General features: G+C 41.5%; 1 protein-coding gene across 1 annotated transcript in view; it reads left to right on the top strand.

Annotated features, from left to right (window-relative positions):
• Positions 1-27,286, top strand: part of RAB31 (RAB31, member RAS oncogene family) — a 55,844-nt gene that overhangs the window by 7,748 nt on the left and 20,810 nt on the right. Inside the window, exons 2-3 of the mRNA XM_079300144.1 lie at positions 18,807-18,886; positions 21,027-21,108. Coding sequence (XP_079156270.1) covers positions 18,807-18,886; positions 21,027-21,108 — 162 coding nt within the window. The remainder of the gene's footprint in view (positions 1-18,806; positions 18,887-21,026; positions 21,109-27,286) is intronic.

Below are 27,286 nucleotides of genomic sequence, written 5' to 3'. Positions count from 1 at the left end.
ATAGGATCTCATGTTTCATGAGCAAAGCTGTGCTTGTGGGGTGACAGAAATGTCTGAAGTCACTTGTGTCTCCTTCCACATTCACTGATGACCTGTCTTCACTATCTTGTGCTTGTAATTGGTAACTGATAACTCATCTCCAGTACTGCTGTTGTGTAAATTCTCCAGATCTACCCATTTCTTACTGTGAGGGAATTCGATGGCAAAAAAGAATCCTTAGGTCAACATCTGGTGTGTGCCAACAGAGAGAAGCTGTGCTGGGAATCACCAGACTGGCCAAAGACTGGCTGAAAAGAGCATTTCCTTGAATGTGGTATGGTATCACACCAAGGCTCAGCTTGGGATTTCAATTTTTAGCTACTTGATTTAAGGGGGTGAAAATATGTTATCACTATTGTCAATAGTTTAGGATTTAGAAGCATATTACAACTGAAATATTTGAGATGTTGGCAAATGTACAGTCACAATTTTCATTTTGAGCATCTTCTATTATCTGTGGAGGCAAATACTAATTTTATTTGCTTTAGGAAGTCTCTGTTAATAAAAAAAACCTCAAACCACCAAGAAAAATGAACGCCTCACTGACTGATAAGCCTCTAAGGGTGCACTTCCACTTTGTGGCTGGATGAATCTTGCAGTTGATTAATTCCTGCAGGGATTTAGGAAATGAGAAAGGGAATATGTTCTTTCTTGAGTAGGAAGCCTATTATCTATTTTTTTTTCCTTTTCCTTTGCATACTAAATATAAGTATTTAAGTGCCTATTTTAAGAATCATAATATCAACATTTGAAATATGCCTTCTTAAAGCTGATATGAACAGGAAGCCTCCAACCACTTTTAGGCCAGAAGTCATTCAAGGTGCATAGTCCATGCTAACTTCAACTTTTTCAATAGAGTGTAGACAAGCTTCCTTTTAGGATATTAATTTTGTCAATGTGCTACAAAGATGGGGTTTTTTTGCTACATTATCCCTTACATAAGCACTTTCCTTTTTTGAATGTTATTGCTCTTGTGGAAAATACAAGGAAAGTTGAACTTTGTTTTGTCTTGGTTTGGTTAAATGTCAATGAGGGGATTAAGCCTTGTCTTCAAGTGCTATGACTGCAGCAGCAGAGTGTACTTTATGTGAATAGTCTTCAGAATCAATTATTCTGTCCATTGATGTGTATTTTTTTCTGCCTTGGATATTTTTGTTTATTTTTTTCCTGCTTGGAAAGAATAAATGTATGCCAGGGCATTAGACAGACAATTGGAGCATGTTTTATGTGACAGAAATGGCAGTTGGATAAAAACAGATAACATAAATTTGATTTGAGATTATGTTACTGAAACCTAATCTGAGTAGCATCCTTAAGCATATGTTTGATTTTGAGCATTAGGGTAATCCCTCTTCAGCAGAGTGTCAGGGTACATCCTTCAGCCTTTGCTGCATGGGCTAAGTTGAATCCCATGCTTAAAGCTGAGCATATGCTTAAACACACAGCTGAATGCACTGCTGTGTGTAGAATAAGATAAAATGTTTAGGTAAATTGAGTATTTGAGATAACACAGCTCATGAGTGATTCCTGTCATTTGACGTTAAGGCCAGATAGAGTAGCTGAGATCCACCTGCCTTGTGGCCATGTTTGTCTTCTCCCTTAGGCTGATGTGGATAAAGAGAGAAAGCAAACCTTTGACACCATAAATCCAAATTTTAAAAGATTGTAGGAGTGTGGCATACCTGCAGCCTAAAAATTTCTTCCAAAATATTTGGTCTTTATGACCAAAGAATGGTTTGGGTTGGAAGGGACCTTAAAGATCACCTCATTCCAGCCCTCTGCCATGGGCAGGGACATGTTCCTGTAGACAATGTTGAACACTTGCAGGGATGTGCAGATCAGTAGAAAAAGGGGTGTAGAAGTTGGCACAGAGGAGGTTTGGAGGCGCAGAGACTGATGGAGAGGGAGGTGGAGTACAAAATCTGTGAGACCAAGGAAGAACATGTGGGAGCGTTATGGGGGACTGGTGAGAGGGAATGAGGAACACAGAGGAGTAAATTCAGGAGCAAGGGAAAGAGAAACTGAGGACAATAGAACAGAAAGCTAGACAGAGCAAACCAGCAGAAGGTCATAGAAATAATGACGTGTTGAAAAAAAATTCTCCCTTGCTTTTAGCCTTCAGTTTCTTTTTAAATTGTTTTAAAACCCTGACTTTGTGTTAGTACTGTTTTATTTGTGTTTCAAAACACTTTTGGCCAGTAGAGCCTGCAGAATTGTTGTTTGCATTGCTTTAAATTCAACTAAAATGCTGTCACAGAAGTGACACAGGGAAGCTTTGGTAGGATCTCATTGGCCAGTTGAGATGCCTTCCTCAATCTCTGTGCCTGTTGTTTTGCCATGTCTGGGATCTGTGGGAACTTTGGAGGTAGTTCCATGTAGTCCCAAGCACTCAGGCTGTAAGACTGAAGTGTTTAGTATCCAGACAGTCTGTCTTGAGGGTGACTCCTCAGTACCTTCTCTGTGGCTTTTCCTACTTTGGAGGGAAGGATGAAATGCACTCTTCTACCCTTCTGTCCTTTGAGATGTCCTTAGATGTACTAAACTCCATGGTTTAGCATTCCATTTGAAATGCTGCCAGCATGTTTTCAGTTGAGATTTGTGAAGTCTATACACTTTTGACCATTTCTGGTTTCCAGATTTTGAGTGAAGATGAGGAAAAAATGATCAGGTGAATAAAAACTTCCTTCTGCAAGTCTTAAGTTAGATACTGATTTCCTTGTTATTTTTGTGATGGAGAAAAGAAGGTACCTGAACAGTAAGAGCAACAGAATCTGGTTTTCCTTAAGGGCCTTTCCCTAAAAAGTTGAATTTCCTGGCACTAGTGTTAGCAGCTTTTAGAAGTTGCTGTGTTTCATTCCTGATGAAATCAACAGGAGGTGAACACATACGAGAAGTCAACTGCTTAAGGGCTGCAGCCTTGCACTGATAATTTCTCCCATTTATGAGCCTGTTCAGTGCAGATAGCTTTACATTAAGTAACTTCACAGCAGCACACAGTAAATCCAGAGATAAAAAACTCAGCCCTGGGTTTTATTATACTGTGCTTGCTGTTATCTCTTCTGTTCACTTGCATGAGTGATAGAAGGGAAAGGACCAGGTGGGGCTTTATATGATGCTGTTTAGAATAGCTGCTGATATTTGCTGTCTTAGGGAAAACTTTACTTCCAGACAACAGGTGGAATGAATATGAAATCACTACTAATTGAGGTTAATTAAACCTAACAGTTGGGTGAAACATTTCTCAACACATATTTAGGTTTAGCCGAACTTCTGATTGTCCATTTCCAGTCCTGCACATAAATTAAGGAAATGAAAACCCCCAGTTTCAAAGATTCTGGGCCTCTCTTTCATGTTGCTGCCTAATGTCCATGTGGATGCATAGAATCTACATGTAATTTGCAGTTAATTGCAAATAACAAATAATGGCAAACTTCAGGAACTCTTAACTTGTCCCTTTCCCCTGATACCCCCTGGAGAAGACACTTATTTTGCTGTGTCTGAAAGGCTGATGGAGGCAGATTTCCAAAGACTGGCAAATGGTAAAAGCAGCTTGCATAAAGAGGGTGTCATTAGCTGGGCAGCCTTTAGGTTGCTGATCAAGGAGACCAGCTCACACCTTAGGTGGTCACCAGAGGCTGTTGATTTTGTAGGTTGTTATATCAGCTAAAAGGAACTGATAAGCAGAGGCAGAATTTCTGGCAATAAATCCAGGTACAAAATCCTTGTTCCTGTTCCACCCTTGTGGTGTTTCCTGACCTGCTCAAGGCTGATGGCGTCCAGCTGCCTTTGGCAGTAGAGACCAGGGGAAGAATTTTTTGCTTCTGGTTGTTTGACATACCCAGTACCAGGTCTCTGCCAATTTGGAGCAAAGATCTGTGGCCGTGAGGCTGGTTCCTGTTTGTTGGAGGAAATGTTAGTTTTTATAGCTGCCCCCTGAAACTGCCTTCTTCCTCTCTTTTGCCTGTTGCTGCAAGGGAGAAGGGGTTAGGCTTTCTTGTCTCCAGGACTGAAGTTTTCAACTAATGTTTCAATTGGAACTCATGATTTATGTGGCTTTTTTTCTTCCTCTCTGGTATGAAATGCAATAATAAATTGCAGGTGGGACAGTTACAAACTGGGAGGAGTATGTCTGAATGTTGAATTGAATAGGGCTTGTTGAGCTTGGACGGACAAATTTGAAGGTAATTGAGCCCTTTTACAATTTTTCCAGGCAATTATTGGACAATTTTTATACTAGTGAAATAGCAAGCTGAACACAAAAGCCATTTTATCAAATGCTGTGGTTGATGGGCATATTGTTGCTGTGTAAGAGCCACTGTCTTCATTTAATAAAAGAAAATGACTGTTGGTACTTGTCTGCAATCTGCAATGTGAAATTACAGTGTTTGGAAATTTCAGACTGGTTGGAAGATTTTGAATATCTTCTATGTTGAGACGGGAATATAAATTATTTTGTTTTCATATTTACTGGGTGGCACTAACAAGGCTGTATTTCTAAATCATGGCCCCTAATGATAGAATTTGACAATGAAAAGAGGTAGGGTAGGAGTCTGAACAGCACCTTGTATCAAACAGCAATTCTAGTCAAAGATTATCTCCTCATCATACCAGTGTTTTGAAAGTTGCAGCTATTACACTGTATGTGGGGAAGGTTCACTTAGGAGAAGAATTTGATTTGGAAAGAACTACACAGAATTGTTTATCCCATTTTTTTGCTGGCAAATTGTGCTTGAAAACAACATTTGTCAGGATGCTGTTGCTTAATGTGTTTACTTAACTATGAAAACCTCAGGTTATTTATGCATGTAGTCTGAAAACTAAATTTAGTTTCTCTGATCATTTCATTGCACAATGGTGATGCAGGATATTTAACCAAATTGTTGTGCTGGTGTGTGTGTATATGGCCAATACAGATAAAAACCCCTGCAATCAATACTACTTATCACTGACAATGTGAGGTACAGTCACTTGTATGCTACTTCCCTTACCTAATTTTTCAACTTCAGGGACAATTATGAGGATTTCTAAATAGATACTATTTACACTTTTTTTTTTTTAAGTGGCAGTTTCTCTGTGGGAGCAGTAGTACATCAAGTGGGGTTTTGTGGCTGCATGTGTGTTTTGAGAGAGAGCAGGTAGGAAAAGGATAGCAGCATGCAGATGTTGAAAAGTCTCCCAAATTAGTCTAGAAAATGAATTCTGACCATTGGACTTGCCAAAATCCAGGTATTATTATCAATAAAATTGCATAGGCATTAAAGCAGTACTTGCTGTTTTAATTTATTTTAGCTTTATTTAGCTCTTCCCAGTTGGAGGTTTGACTCGCTGGAGAGATCTCTGAAGTTTGCTTTTAGTTCCTATTTCACTGGTGTGGGGAGTGTGACCCATGGTAAACCAGGGCCCATTTCTCATCCTCACCTGAAAAATGAAATTATGAACATTGGAGAGGTCATACTTAAGTGCCTGTGGTGAAGCTCAGATGGGAAATCAGCAAGCTGGCAGCAGGGAGATGTCATTAGGGTGAACTAGGTAGGAGAGCCTGTCATGGTTTGAGGTCCCCAAGGGAAGCTGTGGGTGCCCCATCCCTGCAGGTGTTCAGGACCAGGCTGAGTGGGACTTGGAGCAAATTGAGCTAGTGGAAGGTGTCCCTGTCCATGGCAAGGGGGATGGAACTAGATGGTCTTTAAGGTCCCCTTCATCCCAAAGCATTCTGTAATTCTATGATTCTGTAACACACTTTCCTAGCACTTGCAAGGCACCTGTCAGCGTGGGTTTAGGGGGTTTATCTGTGTTATACCATGGTCAGGAGGATTCTGTGATGCAGTGGTCAGTAGAAGGCCATTAGAGGTATGATTCTTGTTTGGATGATAGTGACTTCATGAAGTCACACAGCTGTAGTCTCCTAAAAATTAAGTCAAGAATTTCCTGTCTGCGGCACACAACAACAACATTGTTGATACCGTGCAGGTGTGGACAGGGTTTTTGTGGGTTTTGTGGGGTTTTTCCTCTCTTTGCTCATTACATTAATTGTGGGGTAGGGGCATTCCTTTGAAGCTGCCTTTGCCACGTTCGCTCTGCCCATTCCCACACAGGTCTCCCGAAGCTGGTACCAGCAGTGGGAGATGCCTGTGATTCCAAGGGAAGGTGCTCAGCCACTCTTCTTTCCCTCTCAGTCTGTGTCACTTTTCCAGTTCTTGTCATTCGTCCTGTGTCCTCTTTCCCTCCTTACCCGGCTCTTGGCTCCCAGCTTGCTCTTTCAGTGGGTCCCTTCCTCCTTCACTGGGATGTCAGCGTGGCCAGGTGTTCCTGGTTCCCTGGTCCCAGGAGTCACCAGGTGGTGCTATTGCCCAGGGAAATGCCCTCCTAGCACTGCTGCAGCCCAGCCCTTGCACAAGGGTTCGCTGCTGTCTGCCTTGGGATGGAGCTTCCTCTGGTGGGCAGCTGGGTCAGGCGGTGCGAGGGCTCCTGTTTCCTGCCAAGGCTTCAGTCTTGAGTCAGTTTTATTGATGCAAAGTTGTTTCTTGTGACTTAATCAGACAGTGCCTTGTTTGACAGTGGGGTCCCTCAAAGGCTTGACTGCTCTGCATAGTTTGTGACCACCCTGTTGTACTCAAAAGCTGCTTCACTGTAGTGTGCAGATTAGCCAGTGTCTCTAAGGATATCCTCATTCTTTGTACTGTTGGGTCCCCCATGCAATCCAGTGGGAAGGATTTTTGCTTGTTCATTGGCATGTGCTGCTAGTCCAAAAGAGATTTGTGTGTGTGTGACCTTTCAAAGGTGCCACTCTTCTTTCTCCTTTCATGTTCTCATCTTATTAGCCAGCCAGATTGATACCACCTTATTTGCAGCTGGTTTTTATAGAGATCATGCTCCTACTTGAAATTGGTACAGCAGTTTAAAACATGGAGTTGAGCATCTTAAATGAATAGCCAATGCCCCCAAAAACCACAATTTCAGCTGAAGGAATGCAAATAAACACCGAGTTCCTTCTTTCCTTCTTCCTTTTCACCAGACTAAGCAATTCTCTCTCCACAGCCGCCTATCCCACATGCTGTCAAGGGCATAAGAAATTGATTGAGATTCTGCTCTTTGATTTCAATTTAAAATCCCCCATTTCTCTTGGCAGTTCAGCTGCTGTTCTGAATTTGATAACTTGTGTGCAAAGAGTGTAAGAAAAAGACACAGAGAATTAGCTGGAAATTTGATGTGGGGAAGCAGTTTCTAAAAAATTAGCTGGAAATTTGATGTGGGGAAGCAGTCTCTAAATAATATTAGCAACAATCAAAGGCTGTTATCTTTGCTGTCCACGCTCATGGTACCACAGCACTGTGGTTAGTTACCTTGCACTTTGTATGGTAAGATGCAGTGATTAAGCATATATATAGTGGAATTGGAATATAGGTTTGGGTTTTAGGTTGGTTGTTGGTCAGTTGGTTGGTTTAGTTTTTTTACCAGAGTAGGTGAGCTCTAAATACTGTGAAGCAGGGATAGGTTGGCTGCAGTGTTAATTTTATTCCTGAAGAAAGCTCTGTTGTCCTTTTCCCTCCACAGCCCCCTTTCTCATAAATAAAGATTGCTTTATATTCCTGTGCCAACTTCATAGACAAAGGAGTTGGCAGGTTGCAGAAGAGCAGCATGATTTGTAAGTCCTGGAAGAGTAAATGTGCAGCAGAAATGTGGAATACTGTGCTGGGGCAATGTGTATCACTGCAGGCTGGGGCATGAACAGATCGAGAGCAGCCCTGCTGAGAAGGACCCAAGGATTCTGCTGGATGAGAGGCTGGGCATGAGCTTCAGTGTGAGCTTGCAGCCCAGAAAGTCAAACACATCCTGGGCTGCATCTAAAGCAGCGTGGCCAGCTGCAAGGGAGGGGATTCTGCCCCTCCCCTCTGCTCTGGTGAGACCCCACCTGCAGTGCTGCATCCATCTCTGGGGTCCCAGCACAGGAAGGACAATGACCTGCTGGAGAGAATCCAGAGGAGGCCACCAAGATAATTGGAGGGATGGAGCATCTCTTGTACAACAAAAGGCTGAGAGAACTGGAATTGTTCCGCCAAGGGAAGAGAAGGCTTCAGGGTGACCTAATTGCACCCTTCCAGTACCTGAAGAGAGCCTACAAGAAAGATGTAGAGGGCTGTTTCACAATGTGTAAGTGACAGGACAAGGATGAATGTATTCAAACAAAAAGACAGTAGGTTTGGATTAGGTATTGGAGGAAGTTTTTTGCTGTGTGGGTGGTGAGGCACTGGAACAGGTTGTCCAGAATTGTGGATGCCCCATCCCTGAAAGTGTTCAAGGCCAGGCTGAGTGGAGCACTGAACAACCTGGCCTATTGAAAGATGTCCCTGTCCATGGTAGGTGGGTTGGGGGTGGATGATCTTTAAGGTCCTTTTTTATGATTCTGTGATTCTTAAGGCTGCAGCTGTGATTCTCCATGCCATCAACCCAGCTTGAAGAGCTTGGGATTGGAGCCCTAATGATGATAGTGGAATAATGCAAATTGTCTTGGAAACACTCTAGGAAAGAGTTTGGTATTACATGCATGAATATATCAATGTCTCTGGCAAAGTGAATTTTTTGCTAGCATTAGCTATGATACAGACATTAGCTGCTCTTCAGTCTCTCTTATCTCCAGCCAGGCACATTGCTTTGGTAGGATGACAAAGTGCTTTTGGCCATTAATGCTTGATTTTGTACTTTATAGTTTGCTGTTTCTTATGATCTTTGGGTATGTCTTCGACAAAAGTAGATAGTTGAAGAGACTGTAATTAATATTGCAGCCTGTGAGTGAGGGAGGGAGGGATGAAAATACTCATTTTTGTCTATAAGAGAGAAGAGGATGTAGAAAAATATTAAAGAAAGTGTATTTGAAACTTGGGTATTAAAGGTTTTTGTTGTCTCTGAAAGATTACTGGGCTGGGATCTGGTGGAGAGCAAGGAGCCTGTGACTACAAAGAAACTTGCTAACTCCAAGGTAGCCTACAGATGACCAGGACCAGTAGGACTGCATTCTCTGGAGGCCTGAGTTTAAGTGCACAGGAGGATGTGTGCAGGATGTGTGTGGAAGGAAACCACGTGCTGAATAATCACACTGGTAGAAGTGCCAAAACTGGTAAGGCAGCAGGCATTTGTGCTTTGGGAACTGGTTGGGAACAGAAGTGGACAGGGCTGAAGACTCCCTTCAGCTCTGAGGTGAAGCAGGTGGTCACTCACTGTACATGTTTTGCAAATGGACGTGGACTGAAGGAAAACAAACCAAGAAAAAGGATCAGATTATGTTTCCATTCAGAGATGTGTTGGGTTTCCGTGGCAAGGTTTTGGTAGCAGGGGGGATGTAGGGGTTCTGTGAGAAGCTGCCAGAAGCTTTCCACATCCTACGGAGCCAATGCCAGCTGGCTCCAAGGCAGACCCACCACTGGCCAAGGCTGAGCCCATCAGTGATGGTGATAGTGACTAGGATAACATGGCTAAGAAATGAAAAAAAACCAAACTACTGCACAAGAGGAAAGAGAAAGAATATGTGAGAGCAACAACCCTGCAGACACCAGGGTCAGTGCAGAAGGAGAGGGATGAGGTACTCCAGGCTCTGGAGCAGAGATTCCCCTGGAGCCCTGGTGCAGACCATGGTGGGGCAGCTGTGCCCCTTCAGCCCATGGAGGTCCATGGTGGAGCAGAGATCCTCCTGCAGCCTATGGAGGGGACCAATTTGGAAAAGGTGGATGCCTGAAGGAAACTGTGACCACATGGAAAATTGTGCAGGAGCAGGGTCCTGCCAGGACCTGTGGACCCATGAAAAGAGAAGGCCACACTGGAATAACTTTGTTGGCCCAACTTGTGACTTCATGGAGGACCCACACTGGATCTGTGCCTGAAGGACTGCACCCCATGGAAGAGACTGTGCTGGAGCAGCTGGTGAAGAACTGCACTCTATGGGAAGGACTCACATGTGAGGAGTCTTCCCCTTGAGTAGGAGTGAGATGCAGAGACAATGCTCTGCCTCTCAATGTGAGGAGCAGGTAGAGAAACTGGGAGTAAAGTTAAGCTTGGGAAAAAGGAAGGGTGTGGGGGAGGTGTTTTAAGATTTAATTTTTATTTTTCATCATCCTACTTTAATTTGATTGGCAATAAATTAAATTAATTTCCCCATTTCAAGTCTATTTTACCCGTGACAGTGGTTGGTGAATGATCTCTCCCTGTCCTTATTTCAACCCTCAGTTTTTTTGTTGTACTTTTTCTCCCCTGCCTAGCTGAGGAGGAGAGTGATAGGATGGCTTTGGTGGGTACCTGGTTTCCAGGCATTATCAGCCCACCACAGGAGGCCAGATACATTAAGCCCTGACTGGTAAATGTTCTTCTGTTTTAAAACAGCCAGTAGAAATATATGGGTGGTATTGAAGATGCATAAAAATATCAAACAAATAAACTCAGTGCTTGGCTATCTCTAAAGCACTTAAATAGCTCTTTGTTACTGTACTGTCTGAATGCTTTACAACTATCACTGTTTTACAGTCCCATAATGCTGTTGCAAGGTAAAATCGAGTAACTATTTTCATATAACAGTTAGTGAGATGAGAACAATAGAGCCAACAATTCCTGTGCCAAATGCAGTCCTTGCAGTCCTAGGAGGAAGGATTGCATTCTGATATAACAGGACTGACCTGGGTAGAACAAGTGCTGCACTTTTACGTGTAGAGTGAATTAATATAATTATAATGTGCTCCAGAGGAAAAAGTCTGATTCTGTAGCTAATTTGTTCTCTGCAGCAGCAATGTTGGCCTGAAAGCAATTGGAAATGAAGTGTAGGGTTTTTTACTGTGTGGGACTTGGCATAGGTCATCCTAACTTAGTGGGAATAATGTACCAACTGACTTAAAAGATACCTTTACTACCATGTATTGTGAGTTTAAAGAAGGGAATGCAAATAGGGGTGTTTGTGTAAAGTTCACACAGGAAAAGATGACCAGAAGAACTGTGGTGGCTCCTTCTGAAGTGAGACACTGCGGAATCCAACCAGGGTAAACCCACCAGAGAAGGCCAGTGGTGGCCATCCTCCCTCATAAAATAGAGTTGCAGTGAGATCCATGTGTTTGTACTGGGATCATGGCCAGCTGGGTTCCACTATTCAATGTGAATTTTGTTCATTTGACAAGTACCCTTCACTCAGGAAAGTGCACGATAGCAAAATCACACTTCTGGGAGCCAGCTCTGGTCCTAGTTCTTCCCTTTCAAAAGTTTGCTTTGCAGATGAGTATCTCATGTATCTTTGCAGAAATTCCATGAATATCACTGATGGCATTAGGCCACAAAATTTTAGTTTGGAATTCCCAGAAATCATTAGTGTCCTGAATGAGATATGCATATTTTCACTGCAGGCTTCAGAGCATCTGTGCCTGCATCCCTTTTGTTCAGGCTGAAGCCTCAGGCAGTGTTGTGTTGGTGAAGCAGCTGAGAGCCAGTGTGTTAGTTTGAGCTGCTCTTGCATTTTCATCTGTGAAGTTATACAGTGATAGCTTTGCTCACTTGATACATCTTGCAGATGGAAAAACTGAGTAAAGGCGGGGAGCTTTTTGCATGTCTTCCTAAACACCACTCCACAGTGCATGGCTTCATTTTCCCTGGGACAAGCTTGACACTTGGCAAATTCAATTCAGTCCCAGGGGTGTCTCTGAACCTCAGTCTCCTGCAAGGTATTTCTCCTTTTAGCAGTGTTTTCAGACAACTGAAAGTGATACCCGAACACAGGGAAGGGCAAAGGATGTGTTTGAGGTTAGCAAAAAGTTTATTGGGTAGAGTAATTCTTGGATTAAAATACTGCCCTTGGAAACTGCAATCAAGAATCTGTTGTGCATAACTCTTCCTTGTATGTTCATACAGTTGATAAAAATCCAATGGCAGTTTCAGATGCTCTTCAAGCTGCCTGTCACAGCCTTCCAGAGCAGCTGTAACTGGATTAGTAAGACATGGAAAGTATTGCAACGCTACCTGCATTTGATCTTCTGAGTAATGATTAAAATGTTAAAGGCAGGCATAGAGGGCTAAAGCAGGCTGCAAATTGCAAAGCATTAATTTATTTTTCAGCTTGTTGCTTTTTTACTTCCACTGGAATTTAAAAGACAGCTATAATCCTGTACTCAGCCTTAGCATGTCACGTGCTTTTGGGTTAAGAACTGGCAACCCTGGAAGGTTGGGTATCTCAGTGCTGCATGCCAGCCCTTGCCCAAGGAGTGACATTCCTCCTGGACACCAGGCTTTACCAGAGCTGAGCTTAGATTTCTGCTAAAGCCCAGCGATACTTTACAGCACAGGCCTTGCAATTTGTTTGATGATAGCTAATGAAATGCAAACCATTTAGCAGCTCTGAGATGCGATTACACTGCTGTGAATTTTCAGATTCCATCAAAGTCCTGCTGAGGGTAATGGGAATGGGCCAGGGTGATTCAACTGTAAATCAAAAACGAAAGCGTGGCCAATTCTGACAGTGGAAAGAAGAGCTGTTTAAATGTGCAGAAGCTGATTTGCCAAGTCAAAACCAGCTGCGTTTTACAGAGCTACTGGAATGAATGGTCTCTCTGCATTTGTATTTTTTTTCTGTGATTCACTGATTATTTTTCTTGCCCTAAAGTTTAAATTCTCTCTTTCTACCTCAGGTTTGCCTGGCCAGTTGGGAAGGTTTTCAGTGTCTGTGTTTGGTATGTAAAATACCAAATGCATTCATAATACAGGACAGTTTTCTCCTTTTTGGTAACTTCATACCAATTTAAGTGTTTTCATCTGTACATCTTTAATATTTCAACAGTGAAAGCTCAACTCTGAGCAAGACAAGGACCTCTCCTTCCTTTCTGCACTAGCATGAATCAAATCAGTATTACAAAAAGTGGAGTTTAACTTGGGAAATCTTGTGCATAAACTGGCTCCTTTGTTATTTTTCAGTTAGGGATGAATCAGCCAAGAGTGTCCGGTGGTGTGAATATGTAACAGGGACAGGGAGCCAGGAACTGTTGCTCCTCTTAACAATGAGGAGCAGCCAGCTTCCTCTCTGAGCAGATCTTCTTCCAGGAGAGTGGGACAGCTTTTTGACTGCACCTCAGTTCTGTGCTTCATTAAGCCTTTTTTTTTTTTTTTTTTTTGTCTGAAAGATGACACAAGGTAGTATTATCTCTCTGGAAGGTACACTGAGAGGATTGTTAGAGACAAATTCGACCACAGATGTTTCTGTGAATGCACTTAATTGCACTTGTTGATGTTAACCTGTCTGAAGAAAGCTTCAGAGGAGCTTGCTGGTAGGCTCTGGTACTGCTCTCTGGCTGAAACTGAGTTCCATCAGTGTGAGCAGGTTTGTAATTCCAGCTCTATGCCTGATGAAAAAGCTTTGCAACGGAGACTTCCTGGAGGTTACACTAAATTAACCCTGGCTGCATTGGTCATGCTCTTTTTCTCTTGATCAGGGATCCTCAGAGGAAAGGTTCACCCACCAAATGCTGTGGTGCCTTTGCTCAAGTTAGGGTGGTTGGCAGCTCAGCTTTTGGGAAGCCTGCCACAAGTGGGCTCTGAGCAGCAGATATATTCCTGAGGTGGGGGGAAGTCCTGCTGAATTTGACAGAAGCCACATGTGCTGTGGGATCAGCTTCTGGCTTGTGGGAAAGGATAAAGACTTGTCAGGTCCAAATGTTTCTCATATTATTACTGAAATAGCATCTTCTTTGCCTGTGGATTTTTGAGCACTTATTATTATGTTGCTAGGGCTCGTTCTTCTTCTGATCTGTAAGAATGACTCATGTTAAACCCTGTCAGGTTTAATGAGACCTGTCTGTGGCTGGTGTCTCAGTGACTCTTAGCTGTTGTGAGGAATGTTTTGAAAAGACAGACATTTTTATTTTTTAGACATTTTTAAAAATTCAGATTGCAAATTTGATTGAATCCTGGCTTTGCCCAAGCTGATGAGAAAACTTCCTTCCAAAGGAGCTGTGTGTGGGATTCCTGTTTATATAGAGGTCAGTTCTCCATTGCTTCTTAATACAGATTTTTGTGGTGCCTGTCTCCAGGGTGTCTCAACCTTCCTTTAAAGCTGAAATGGGAAGTTAGTCATGAGATCTGTGGTGGTTACAGGCCAGATGTTCTTTTTTTTCCTTACTTTGCAAGTGGAAGGGCAGAAAGCAGTTTCTTCATTGTGTTCATTCTTAGGGCGTCATTTCCTTGTGTGAAGTGCTGTCTAGTGCTCTTGTTTTGTTTGTATTTTCAAAATCATAGAGTCATAAAGGATTTTGTATGGTTTATCTAATTTTACACATACTTAGGAAGCCTTTTATGTTAACATAGCAGAGAAAGACTCTGCATAGTTGAGACTAAAAAAGCTCTTGCAGCAGTGTGCATGATTGTAGGGCTGCTGTTTAGTCATGAGTCATGATATGTGTGGATTTTGTTGTGAATCCAACATGTATTCCATTTCAGATTAAAAAAAAAAATTACATGAAGAGATTAGTTTGCTCAGCACAATAGGGCTTGGCCCTGACTCTGTTAAAAGCTGTTGTAATATCAAGGCTACAGACTAACACCCTAATAAGGGATATGTTTACAGGGTGCTATAGCTCCTTCCAATTTGGAAAAGTGCTTGGAGGACCAGACCTGATGTGCAAAGAGACAAACAAGACATCCAGATTTAAATTAAATAAATAAATTTTTCTGCATTAGCTTTATTGGTTGGGATAAATGTGTTTGGAACAACAGACAGAGAAATATACCAAATGCTATTTGTAATGGGAAAATGGTTTTCTTTTTTAAGATATTGCTCATATTTTTTTTCTGCCTTTTTTTAATCTCCCTTAAGCTGCTGCAAATCAGCCAGAAGAAGTCAGCAGCTCAGTTGTTGTTTGCCTGCAAATGAGTTGCCAGCATCCTGTAATGCTGCTAGCTTGAAATACAGTCTCATCTCCTTTACTGTAATGAGAGCTGAGGAGAGCCAAGTGGGGTGGTTCCCTGGGAGCAGGAGTGTGGGTGGAAGCACACACTGTTTTCTGTGGCATTCTGCTCTCCATTTCTCTTAAAATCCTCACACCTAAATATGCTGGTAAGGGATTTTGGAAGAGCAGAGAATGTATGTTCTGGGGTTAAAGGGTAAAAATCTGGAATTAGTGATGCTTGGATTGGTTTCTTCTATTTGTCAGAAACATCTGATACAGTTTCAGATTTTTGAATCCATTTTGCTGACAGGGAGATTCTGAAGTCGTAGCTACTTACTCTGGCAAACTAATAGTGGCTCACTTGTTGTGAATTGCATTACTGCTTCTTTCCTTCCTTCCTACCCTACCCACTTTGCTTATCTTGCTACAATTTGGTTTATACCTGATATTTTGTAAGTGTGCTGGGAAGCTTATGAAGAAGAAAGTGAATAAAGGGAAACCTGTAGTTGGCTCCTTGAGTGATTCATGAGCACCTTGATTTGCAATAATTAGTTTATATTTATTCGTTTCTTGCCACTTCTTTCCTGGATTGGTTTGCCCTTGAACATGATGAGTCAATGACAAGGCTGAAGCCCTTGGATTTCCTGTGAATGAGGATTTTTTCCTGAAGAATTGTAGGGATCTGTTCCTTGAAGTGCAACATAACTCCTGAGGGCATGTTCTCAGTTTCTGAAAGGTGTCCAATCCACTCTGCTCAGTGCCACTGTGACCTTTTCCATAAGCCAAGATGTTATACCTTCGTGTGTGTTTGATGTTATGTGTACACAACATCAGTAAAACAAAACAGAAGAACAGATTAGAGAGTGTAATAGCAGAACTTTGAGAATTGGAAAAATAAATCTTCTGTATGTCTGAATGTTACCCAGGCATGTGTCTTGATAAATTTGTTGTAATCCTTTGAAGAAAAAAGAACAAAACAAAGGAGATTATCCCCATCAGATGTTAAAAAAATAGGTTTATGTAGAGAAAGACCATATAGTAAAGTACAAAGCAGATGGTTGCAGGAAAAGTTTATACAGTCTTAGCAAGTAGCTTTAATTTTCATGCATTGCTGAGAAGCAAATGCTTTTCTACTTTGAAACAACAACTCTGCTTTTCTTGTCTTCTGTGAGAGGCATGAAAGATGATGGCTCCCTGTTGTCAGTAGAAGTTAAGGTCTCATTAGCTGTTTTCAAGTTGTTGTACAATGTTCATATACCATTATTTGATTTGCTTTCAGGCGAATGTCTTTTCAGGTGATTGTTGGCTGTCAATACAGTTTTCAGTAACGTGGACTGAACACTGTCTAAGTAGTTTAAAATCCCATGATGGAATGATAATCACTGCCATAAGTAGGAAACTTTTCTGTTTTACTTCCTTCCCCTCTATGCTCTAATTATACTCTGGTAGATGGTGGTTTGCATCCTCCAGGCAACAAAAGGGAAGCTGGGAGTGCTTGTTTCAACTGAACCCCCCTGGTGCAATAAATTGCCTGGCTCCTGGAAAGCACCAGCCACTGGCTGCAGCAGTTCTCGTCCTAGAAACAGGTTCACTTGTGGTCCGAGTCCATTGGTTTCACTCCAGTTACTCCAGGGGGATATTTAACCCTCCTGGTAGTGCAAGCAATCCGAGGAGCAAAGTGTGAGAATGCCCTTATGCTTCTGGAGGGATGTTGGTGTGCCTGGCATATGCTAAGTTTAACTGTGCTCACTATGGGATATGAAAGCAATAGAAACTTTGAAAGGTCCTTTTAACGTTATCATGAAACATTAGTAAGAGCCACGAACTGAAAGATGAAGAGGTTCCAGGAAAATGAGTTAAGCTTTAATCCATGCTTGTGGTTGTCACATTCCTGCCAGAGACCCTGGCTTTTCTTGTAATTGCAGTTGCCATTCTGAGTGACCCGCAGGGGAGCTGGAGGAAGCAGATGAAACTGAAGCAGCATCGGGTCACCGGAGTCAATGTCTAGTTTCGAACACGGTGGCAGAAACACTGTCCCCACAAGGGGGACATGTAATTCCTTGCAACCAGAGGGTGGTAATTCCAGTTTCTCTACACCATTTAAAGTCTGGAAGAATAATTAGATCCTCAATTTCAGGGCAGAGGGTTTTTTTAATTTTATTTTTTTTAGCGTGCTCTGCCATCCTGGTGTAGTAATTATACAGCGATGTCCGCTGGAACGATAATGAAGGCAAAATTTGGGAATAGTTACAGGATGTGTTACTGCTATTGATCAAAGGCTACAGGGCTGTTTTTAAACACTGCTCTTCTCTTTGATCTTTTTTTCCTATTGATTGAACAGAGTAGATGAACAACTGTCTGTGTAACATGAGCATTTATTATGGCTTTTAAGCTGACTAAGGACAGCTTTGAATTAAATATGAGAGTTTAAATGATGGTTTTCTAATAAATGCTGTCTATAAAGACTGATGTGACAATACAGTTTTGTGTAAGCATAGTGAAAGGAAATGTAAATAGAGACATTCTTTTTCGTTCTTACTCAAAAAGAAGATAACATTGCAAAATTGCTTATAGGAGAGACAGAAGTGCTATTATTAGTATGTAGTTCTGTTTGGGCAGAAGCTGCTCTTCTGTTTTTTTAATATATAGTTATTGTGGTGTCTTGCTGTTAACAAACCATATTGTCTTATCTTGGCATTTTTCAAGACTGTTGTGTAAATTAGGCATTCTTAAAATGTGGATACAAATGAAGCTACCAGGTACAATCTGGTAGTTCTGCAATCACTTCAATGAAATTAATAGAAAACTTTCCATTGACTGTTTAATGAGTTAGATTGGACCCTGGGCTGTCATTGTTAATGTCTTGGAAAGGTCAGTATTGATTTCCTGGCATCCTTTTTGTCTCTAAGGAGGCTCTTTGCAATTCTGTGGAAGACACAGTGATAATGTTATTCCTCCTCCTTGATAATTCCCTGTATAATTTAAGTTCTACCTACCATCCCAGGCTTTGGGCAAAAACAGGCAGACTGAAAAATGTTGTATTTTAGGGAAGTGGTTTATATCTTAAATGCCTAAATAATATTTCTGCATAATTTCAAGTTTTCTCCTGCCCCTTCAGGTTATTTTGAATTTTATTCCAGTATTGTACTGCTGTTTTTCCCTACTGATTAGCTATGCTAAAAGAAAAAAAAAAAAAAGACTATGCCTGCAAATGGGATCAGCCTGTTGTGTTGCAGTGTAGAGAGTAATCTGTGTTGCCTTTTAAGTAATGCACTGCAGACCTCTAACATGGCATGCACAGGGAGAGCTGCACATTTCTGGGGGTCCAGATCTTTGGAGTCCTACCTTTTCAAAACCACCTGAAGCCTCTGCAAAGTTTCCACTAAGCAGGCTGGTTTATCTTGCCATGAAAAGATTATTTCCACTAAGTCAGTGCTGTCAGAGTGCTAAAATGTTGTGTTATTAGTCTGTTTTGGAAGCTTGCTTGGGCTGGCCATGCAGCAGGCCAGAATGAAATTGTTTCTTTGGCTCTGCTGTGTTGGAAAGCATGGGGTTTGCTTGTACAAGTGAATGGCTATGCTGGATGGACTGCAGTACTTGCAGCAGGAATTTATAATCCACCCAATAAAATAGAGGGCTTGGAGACAAGGGAGTCCTGGGAAGAGGGCCAGAGAGATTCACTCACAAGGCTGATGTTTGAGAAGGATAAGGTATATCCTCACTTCTCTTCTGAAATGTGTGATGTGCCCTGCTTGCCACAGGACAAGAAGAAAGAGTCAAATATTAATTCCTGAAAATAAATCAAGTGAGGTATTGACACCTAGGGTCTCCTGAATGTGATTTCATGACTTACTGTCTTTGATTTTTCAGGATACTGGGGTTGGGAAATCGAGCATCGTTTGTCGATTTGTCCAGGACCACTTTGATCATAATATTAGTCCTACTATTGGGTAAGTACCACACATAATATCACTTTGGTTTTCACTGGTCAGTGAGGTTTCAAATCTGACCCTTGAGTGATTTAAGTCCTCAGGTCCTACAGCCAGAACAGTCTAAAGTGGGAAACTCTCGACAAGACAAAAACCGAAACCCCACAACCCAAGAGTCTGTGATCTGCACAATGATCAGGTCATCCCATAGCTGAGTAATGGCAGCAAAACCCTTAAAATACTTCTGTTGAGTGTCCTGGTAGGCTGAGCTGGAACATTGACAGTGTCTGTTTCCCCATACAGATGTGCTTTTGTCTAAATTTAGGATGTGTCACATTGTCCTTTCTTTAAATAGGAACAATGCAATTTTATCTAAGTATAATTTATTTATATCACTTCTTTAAAAGCTACGAAGCTGCCATGTATTAGACCATCAGAATCCTAATAGTCCTGGAGTAGATTTTAATTCAAGCGTTTTTTTTCTTTAATATATTAGGGACAGATCTTCCAAGTCCAGTGCGACCTGGAAAATTTTTCAAGTTATCTTTTGGGAAAGATCTCTTATGGGAAAGGAAACTATTATGGACTGTACAGAAAGGAGTAATTTGGGGGGAGAGGGCTGACCTGGCATGTGTGTCTGAGGTGTTTTAAGTCGTCTGTGAAGGATTGGTGTTGATTGCTGTGTGTTGTTCAGGGGGTTGGGTGGTACCTTCTGTAGCTCTGCCTTTCAGTGCATGGAGGAATCTCAGCTGGAGGCTGCATGTAGAAGTTCCAGGACAATTTTGGATTCCTGAATGAGATGAATAGAGAAAAATGGACAGAGAGAAAGGAAGCATGTCATGAATAAAATTACTGATTGAAGGCCACTTGTTTGCAGTGAAAGAATTGATGGCAACTTGAGTGTTGGTTGGTTTTTTTTTTTTTTTTTTATTTCTAAGCCGTTAGCAGCCTTTTTCCCCAAGTAGTTGTTGCTAAGTAAATGCCTTCTGCCCAATTTGGAAAACAATTTTCCTCTGTTATGGTAATTATGAAAACTAAAGGGACTTTTTTTTCCATTGGGAGATTAAAATGTAAGGGCTAGCTTCACACAGGTGGTATGATTTGTCTGCACAGATAAGGGTTTTTTTCCTCCCAAATTATTCAACTATTTAAAGTATATAATCCTTGCAGCCACTGTGGATCTATAAAGTTCCCATTTTTGAAGCTGTGAAGTGTTGCTAATTGGTTTGAGAAGGAGAGTGACAACTGAGAGAACACACCCTGAAAACAACCAAAGAAATGCTGCCCATTTTTTTTCCTTAGTTAGTATTTTCATAAGTAGTGCAGCATTGTTAAATTCAAGCAATTTGCAGATGGCTATAGAGGAGAACTCTGGTATATCATTCTCAGGAAATGTTTTGTTCAGTCATATGTCATTTGATGTCATTTGATGCTTTTGTAACGACCATGCATTGTATCAAATGCATCTTTATGAGCCAGGAAAAATGTTAGCACAACAAAAATGGTTCAGCTGTACCCAGATAGGATGGGGAAAACAGAAATCTGCCAGAGTTTGGCAGTCTCTCCTACCAGCTTTCAAATGAACTGCTGTAATACAGAAAAAGACTACAAATTTGTAACCTTTTTTCCTAAAAGAAAAGACTTTGAAAATACAGAACTATCTCATTTCCGATGGAAAATAAAAGAAACTACAAAGACTTCATCATCCTAGTTGAATGGGAGAACAATTTTTTGGCATTTGTTTACCATGTGCACTCAGCAGGTAGCTTTTCTGTTCCCTGGTGATCCAGTCTCGTATGTTAAAGTGAAGAGTGGCACATGATGTTGTCTGTTGCCTCTTTCTCAAGTCTGAATCACCAAGAAGATGGAGGTAACAAGCAGCAGAAGCCACATGTGAATGTCAGGAGCATTTGTGTTCCTGGACCTTTGAACAAATGCCCTCTGAACTTCAGAGGCTTTGCCCTTCTTTTAATAAAATACATCTATAAGTAGCATATATCCTATCTGAGAAAAGGGAGACTTCTACTTCTGTGGGTATTTTATCAAGGTTTTGGAGTTTTCCCCAAAGGCTGTCTCGTCCAGCAGAACTCACTAACATCTACAGGTTATATATTCAGAGTGTCAGTTATGTTACAAATTTCTCTTTCTTCCTTATTTTCAGGGCATCCTTCATGACTAAAACTGTGCCATGTGGGAATGAGCTTCATAAATTTCTAATCTGGGACACAGCTGGTCAGGAACGGGTGAGTATTAGTTTTCAGAATGCTTTTGTTATCCTGGTCTCTCTTAATGTGTTGATGTACTTTTTCCTAAACTTTTCATCATCAGGAGACTTTGTAAGTATCAACTTCCTGAATTTTAGCCAGGCTTTGCAATGCAGGTGATCAGCAGGCACCAAGTATGTAGGTTTCCTTTCCATGGATGGGGAAAATGCAGAGACAGGCTGGCCATACCACTTACCTAAAAAAACCCAAACCATGCTGTGAATTGTCAGTGACCTTCCCCAAGACAGCTTGAGCAGTGCCCCAGGAACATCCAGTTCCCCTCTGGTTTCATCAGGTTTGTGTGTGGCAGCTCTCATTGGCACAGAAAGGCTTTGACTTGCAGCCCATGGGCTGGGGAGGGTCTGAACTTAGGTGGTGACTCTGGGGTTGTTGGATTGGGGCAGTGAATATGGGCATGGCTTGTATCTGTTGTTATTATTTAGGAAATTAGTGCTGGAAGTCTGGGCTTTTGTCTTGATTTTTTTCAAGTGGGTGAAGCAAATTGCTCAGATCAAGCAGCTTTTCCTTTGACTTAAAAAAAAAAAAAAAAAAGATTAAAAAAAAGCAGAGCCATAATGGGTTTTTGGGCATTAATTCGTCTTGGCTCTATGTAAGTCTGATGGATCTTTTTTTTTTTCTTTTAATAGCCTCAGTGTCAGTAGTATTCAGTAACAGACTGTAGAGCTGTAGGTTTCTCTTAATATATGCCCACATTTGTCTTCAGAAATATGAGAGAAATGGAAAAACCTATGCACGCTTCTAGAACATCTTCAGACTTGTGAAATGGCAGAGTGTCTCTTCATAGGAAATTGTAGCTATGCTCATGTTAGGTTGGGATAAAATGAGATGCTTATACAGACTGGGATGTCAGTCCTAACACATTCTGCTATATTCCCCATACCTTGTGTGTATATTGTGGGCAAAAAAGATTTTTGCTCTTAATTGTAAGAAATGCTTGTGCTTTTATTTACAATGCACAGCGTGAGGTAAAGTGACTCTGATGAAATTTGTTGGCTCATAACAATTCAGTAAATTATTTATCATGGAAAAATGAGCTTTGAAAAACATATTTGAAGCCTAATTCCTTCCCTTGAATCTTGTTTGTTCCATTTCTGTATGGTCTAGAGCTGATAACTAATTATTGCAAGAGGTAGCAAAAGTTCAATTTTTTTCCCATGGTTTCAGCTGCCTTGCTTATTCTCTCTCTTTTCACTCCACTGCCCTTCTCTCCTTGCTTTTTCTTTTCATTTTAGTACTTTACAGACAAAACTCAGTTGGATTAATGCTTATATCAAAATTTAACTATTTTGCTACATAGCCTAAGGACTCTCAGAGCTCCTTAAAATTAGGTGAATAGTAATATTCATATTTACTGGAGCAAATGAGGCCTCATTTGAGACAGGAAATCTGTGATGGAGCTCTGACTCTTGGACACAAAATCCATCCTTCCCAACTAGTCCCTTGTGTTTCCTCTCAATTTTTTTTTTTTTGCTCATCATTTTTCAAACATCTGCTTTCCTTTTGTGTGTGTGTGTGTGTGTGTGTGTGTGTGTATGTAACTGTGGTGAGCAATGAGCACCACAAACTCTGTTAGATTGCTTAGAGTTTATTACCTATAAGACATTTTAAAGGTTTTCATTAATTAGTAATCACAAATTAGTCCAGGGATCGTATTTTTGGTCTGTGTTTGCATAGTGTATTCCCAGTCCTTCACTAGGACTAGAAAAGTGTTGTGATATAGTAAACAAAGTTTATTGCTGTTGAGTGCAAGCTACAGAGGCAGGCAAGTTTCCCAAGGTGAGATCTGTACTGGTGCAGGTCCTTCTCTGTCCTAGAGCATTCCTGTTTTATATTACAGCTGAACACATGATGCTTCTCAGTGTCTTACTCACTTTAATCTGGGGTTTTTGGTTGCTTTGTTTTATGTTGCTCCTTCTGATCTGCTATTCAAGAACAAATATCTCCCCCCATTAATTTTTTTCCAATTATCCTCTGAACAGCAATGATGACCCAACATTTCCAGCCTGTCCCATCCTCTGGGCCTGTTGCTGTTTTCACACTGTACTAATAAATGCCTTGTGAGTGTTGTTTCTGATTTGAGAATTGTCCTTCCCTTGTTCTTTGCAATTTTTGTGGAGGCTTTGTGTTCACTGCTGAAGCCTGGCAGTTTTGTCAGCCTGTAGTGCTGAGAGCAGTGTTTAGGAGTTCCTGCTCTTTCAACATTGCCTTCGTTTGGCTTTGCTCTCCTAAATAAATGCAAGGGCAAGCATAGGCTTGTGCTCATTCTGTGCTTCCCCAGCTGTGCCAGCTGTGCCTGTGTGCTGATGTGGAGCCTTCACAGCAGAAGAGCCTGGCTGAGATTTAACTGAGCCTCACTTATGCCATGAAAGTTAAGCTCAAACCTTTGTCATGGTAGAGCGGGCAGGTGGAAACAACAGTGGTGGCACTTCCTTGGTCCTTGTTCATGAGTTTGTCCTTTTTAATGAGTCTTCACTTCCCTGTTCATGATTTTCTCTGGGAAACTGCTAGCTTGGAGTCAGTGCTGCAGAGTGACAATAATGCAACAGAAAATGGAGATTAAAAGCTTTTCTATCATATCCCTGGTGAGGGTGAATGCTGAGTGTGCTTCTTAGGAGGAGACCCTGGAGAGGGGTATGTGGCTTGTGGTGAAAAACTCACATAATACATGATTACAAAAGGAGAGAGAGCATCTTAATCCTTTTATCTTGTTTTGGTTTTTTCTTTCCCTTTTTCTTGACTAGAAAGAAACAAACAGGCAGCACATTTCACAAAATCCCCCTATGTTCTGTGCCTGAGTACTGGTCTCTGTGGACCTGGTTGCTTTGTGTTAGTGTGCTATCTAACAAATTTGCTTTATTTTTTTCATCACAGTCACTTTCTCTCCACACCAGTATTTCCCAAATGTCACTTTTTTCCCTCCTATCTCACATTTTCCCCATTAGCTTTGAATTGTTGCTGCAGACTTGGGGACTTACATGCCTGACAATTATGTTGTTATTAGCAAAGATTCCCTCCCCTAAGAAGAGTCTCCTCGCAAGTTAGTTAATGATGTTTTTATTAGCATATATTTTGGTTCATGGTGCCCTAAGTAGCTTTTAATTACAATGTTTAGTTTGAATACCTTGGGTGGCTGCCAGCTTTCCATTTTGCCAGCTGAGGAATATTGAAGCAAACAGGGAGTCTGAGGGCCATGTTTCTACCGAAAGAGAATTTATCTCTGTCCTTTTTTAATTTGCTGTGTTGAACTCTGGGGTTTTTAATTTTGTTTAATAGAAGGGGCCTCAATAACTTGAGCCCAGTTTAAAGCTCGATAGGAATTATCCTGAGCTGTGAGCTTTTTCTTTTTTTGTTTTTTAACCTTCTCTATTTCCAGGAAAAGACTGACTGATGACATATCCACAGCTCTTTATAGCTCCCTCTTTTCTGAGTGGCAGTAGTTGTCCTGGTGATTCAGAGACAGTGTCACAACACCATCTATCAATGACTGAAATTATTTCTGCAGGCAAAACACAGCCTGAATTTTGCTCTGTGGTGTCATAAGTGTGGCTCTGGTGGTCTCCCACAGCTCAGTCAGAGTGGGGGTGGTTCATTGTGTGTGATGTGAGGACTCCTTGCACGCTGCAGATGTTGACAGGTGACTTGGTAGTATATGAGGGCACAATGAGAGCATTAGAGCTAGCAAGCAAATAGGTTATTTTTACTATTTTCAGAGTGAGCATAAAGCACAGCAAATCATTTAAGGGATGCATTTGAATGTGTTTTTTCTTAAGCAAGCTTGCAGCACTTGCAGTTTGATGGTGAATCATGATTTTGGTGTGCATCCTTTGTTTAACGACTGCCAGCTTGAAAAGAGCTAAGCACAGGTTGCTTCTGTGATGTTGCAAAAGTGTGTTTTCTGCCTATTTAAAATACCTTTAAAAGGTTAACATAAAAATGCTGAGATTTTTCCCTCTTCAGTTGAAGAATTCCTTGACATTGGAAAAAATGCTCACTGTTTTATATATATGTATATATGATCTTCAATTTAACTAGCAAAGAATACCTATAGATCAGAGACAGATAGATCTTTCCTGATATACTCAGCTTGTGAATCCTGAGAACTGGAATTTCAGCCTTCAATCATGTAAGGAAAACTACTCAAGGTTTTAAAATGCTAAATGGTATCTGAAAGTGGCTTTCATGCATAACATTTTTCCCATTTGCTCTTTGCCAGCTGAGAATGTCAGGAATTTTGTATCCCTCCCTGTTTGAGAAGCTTGTGTGTCAGGATAATCTGTTTAATGCTTTTGAGTTTTGCCTTGGCTTCTCTCTGCACCACCACAGTTTTCTGTTTGTTGGCAGCCACTGCCTTGAAGGTGGCAGGAGTGGGGCATAAAACTGCCCAGATTTGGGCAAGTGTACTTCAGATGATTTTTGGGACAGGACTGAAGGGGTTTTGTGGGAGTAGCCTGGCAGGAATGGCCAAGGACAGGAGAAACAGGACACCCAAAATCACCTGCAGAGGTATGGGAATAGCCTGCTATATGTTTTAGATAAGAGTCCAGAATGTGTGAGTGTGTGTAACAGGAAAGGGAAGGAAGTTGCAGAGCTATGATGCTGCCCACACATGTCAGCAAGTAGCTGAGCCAGAGGCTGTGGCTGTCCTTGCCACTAGTGGCACCCAGATAAAGAGTAAGAGTCAGGGTCTCTGACCTTGAGAGAAAAAAAGTGGTTTGGTCTTGGCCACTCAGATCAACATATGTTGTCAGAGAGCTGCTTCATAGGAAAGGGAATGAAATTTAGTCAAATGATCACAGCTGTCAGGAAGCACATCTTGTGCTGCTGTGCACCTGCAGGTGCCTGAGAAGGCACTGTGTAGGAAAATTGTATCTGAATTCAAAATGTGTAACACTTGCTGAACACTGGTGTGATTCTGCTCAGTCTGTGCACCCTTATCCTTTCCAGCTGTGCTTATGGGCAGGATTATAATCCTTTTGCACTAAGAGCAGGTGATATTCTTTACAGTCTAGAGTAGTAAAAGCAACCAAATACAGGAGTTAGATGGTGGTTGTAGTTGTTGGTTTTGCTTTTGCTTTTTTGCCTTTTGACTGTGGAGTTGGGAAGAGGCAGCCCTGCTGCGGCAGTGTGCCAGTCCTGGGATATAGCACCACAGGATGGTGCAAAGAGCTGCTGACATGAATTAATGTTCCCTGGTGTGCCTGGCAGATTGAATGAATCCCAACTGTCTTCAGCAGCATTTGTCAGCCTGTATATAAACAAGCAGGAGTGGTAGTTTTTATTTCTGTTTCTAAATCAGCATTATGTTAGGGTTAAGAGACTTCCACTACCACAGCTCAGGTATGATTTACACTGCATTCCTTTGATTTTGGTTTTCTGTTCCAAGTATGAGTGACAGTTTTCTTTCTTCCCCATTCTTTACCGTTAGTGAAGAGGAAATGTGGTAAGTGTTACCTGTGACCAAATACACCCCTCTGTGATGGGATGCACAGGAAGCAGAAAACAAAATACTACACTGCTTTTAAATAGGTGGTAAATTCCTTAATGGCTACTTGGTTCCCTCATTCTGCCCTTTGCAAGGGCAAAGCTTGTGTTGACTTCATTGAGATGGCCAGATGAGGGGCTGCAGAATCCCAAAATACTACTGGAATCAATGAGAGAAACTCTGGTAATGCTCAGCTGGCATTTGCACCATGTAAGTCTGAATTTGCTGTCTGTACTATGGAGCTCTACAGCTGTAAAGTGTTGGGCAGCTTCTAGTTGGACCCTTGAGTTCTGCTTTCAGAAGAAATTTCATAATGCACGTGGCCTCACTTCTTTACTGAGTGTGAGAGATGATGAGCCACAAGTGCAAAGTGGATGTGTTGACAGAGGAGCACAAGGAAGATGATGCTCTGAGCCCAGTCAGCATTGCACCAGAATTCAGGTGACTGTAGGTGTGGAGCACCCTGTGTATCCCCAAGGAGGAGAGTCCTGGAATTCTGCATGAAGTAGTTGATTTTGGCATGTCTTTGGTAAAATAAGTTTTTTATTTATGTTTTGAGTGATCCTTTCAGCCTGGCTGTTGGATTGGAAAATATACCTCTGCAACCTGATTATGGCACTGTATAGATTAGCAACCTCAGTCTCACCAGTTCTT

The sequence above is a fragment of the Erithacus rubecula genome, assembly GCF_903797595.1.
Source record: "Erithacus rubecula genome assembly, chromosome: 3".
Classification (NCBI taxonomy): domain Eukaryota; kingdom Metazoa; phylum Chordata; class Aves; order Passeriformes; family Muscicapidae; genus Erithacus; species Erithacus rubecula.
Note: the sequence above shows the minus strand (reverse complement) of the source record. Positions and strands in the feature narration are given on the sequence as shown.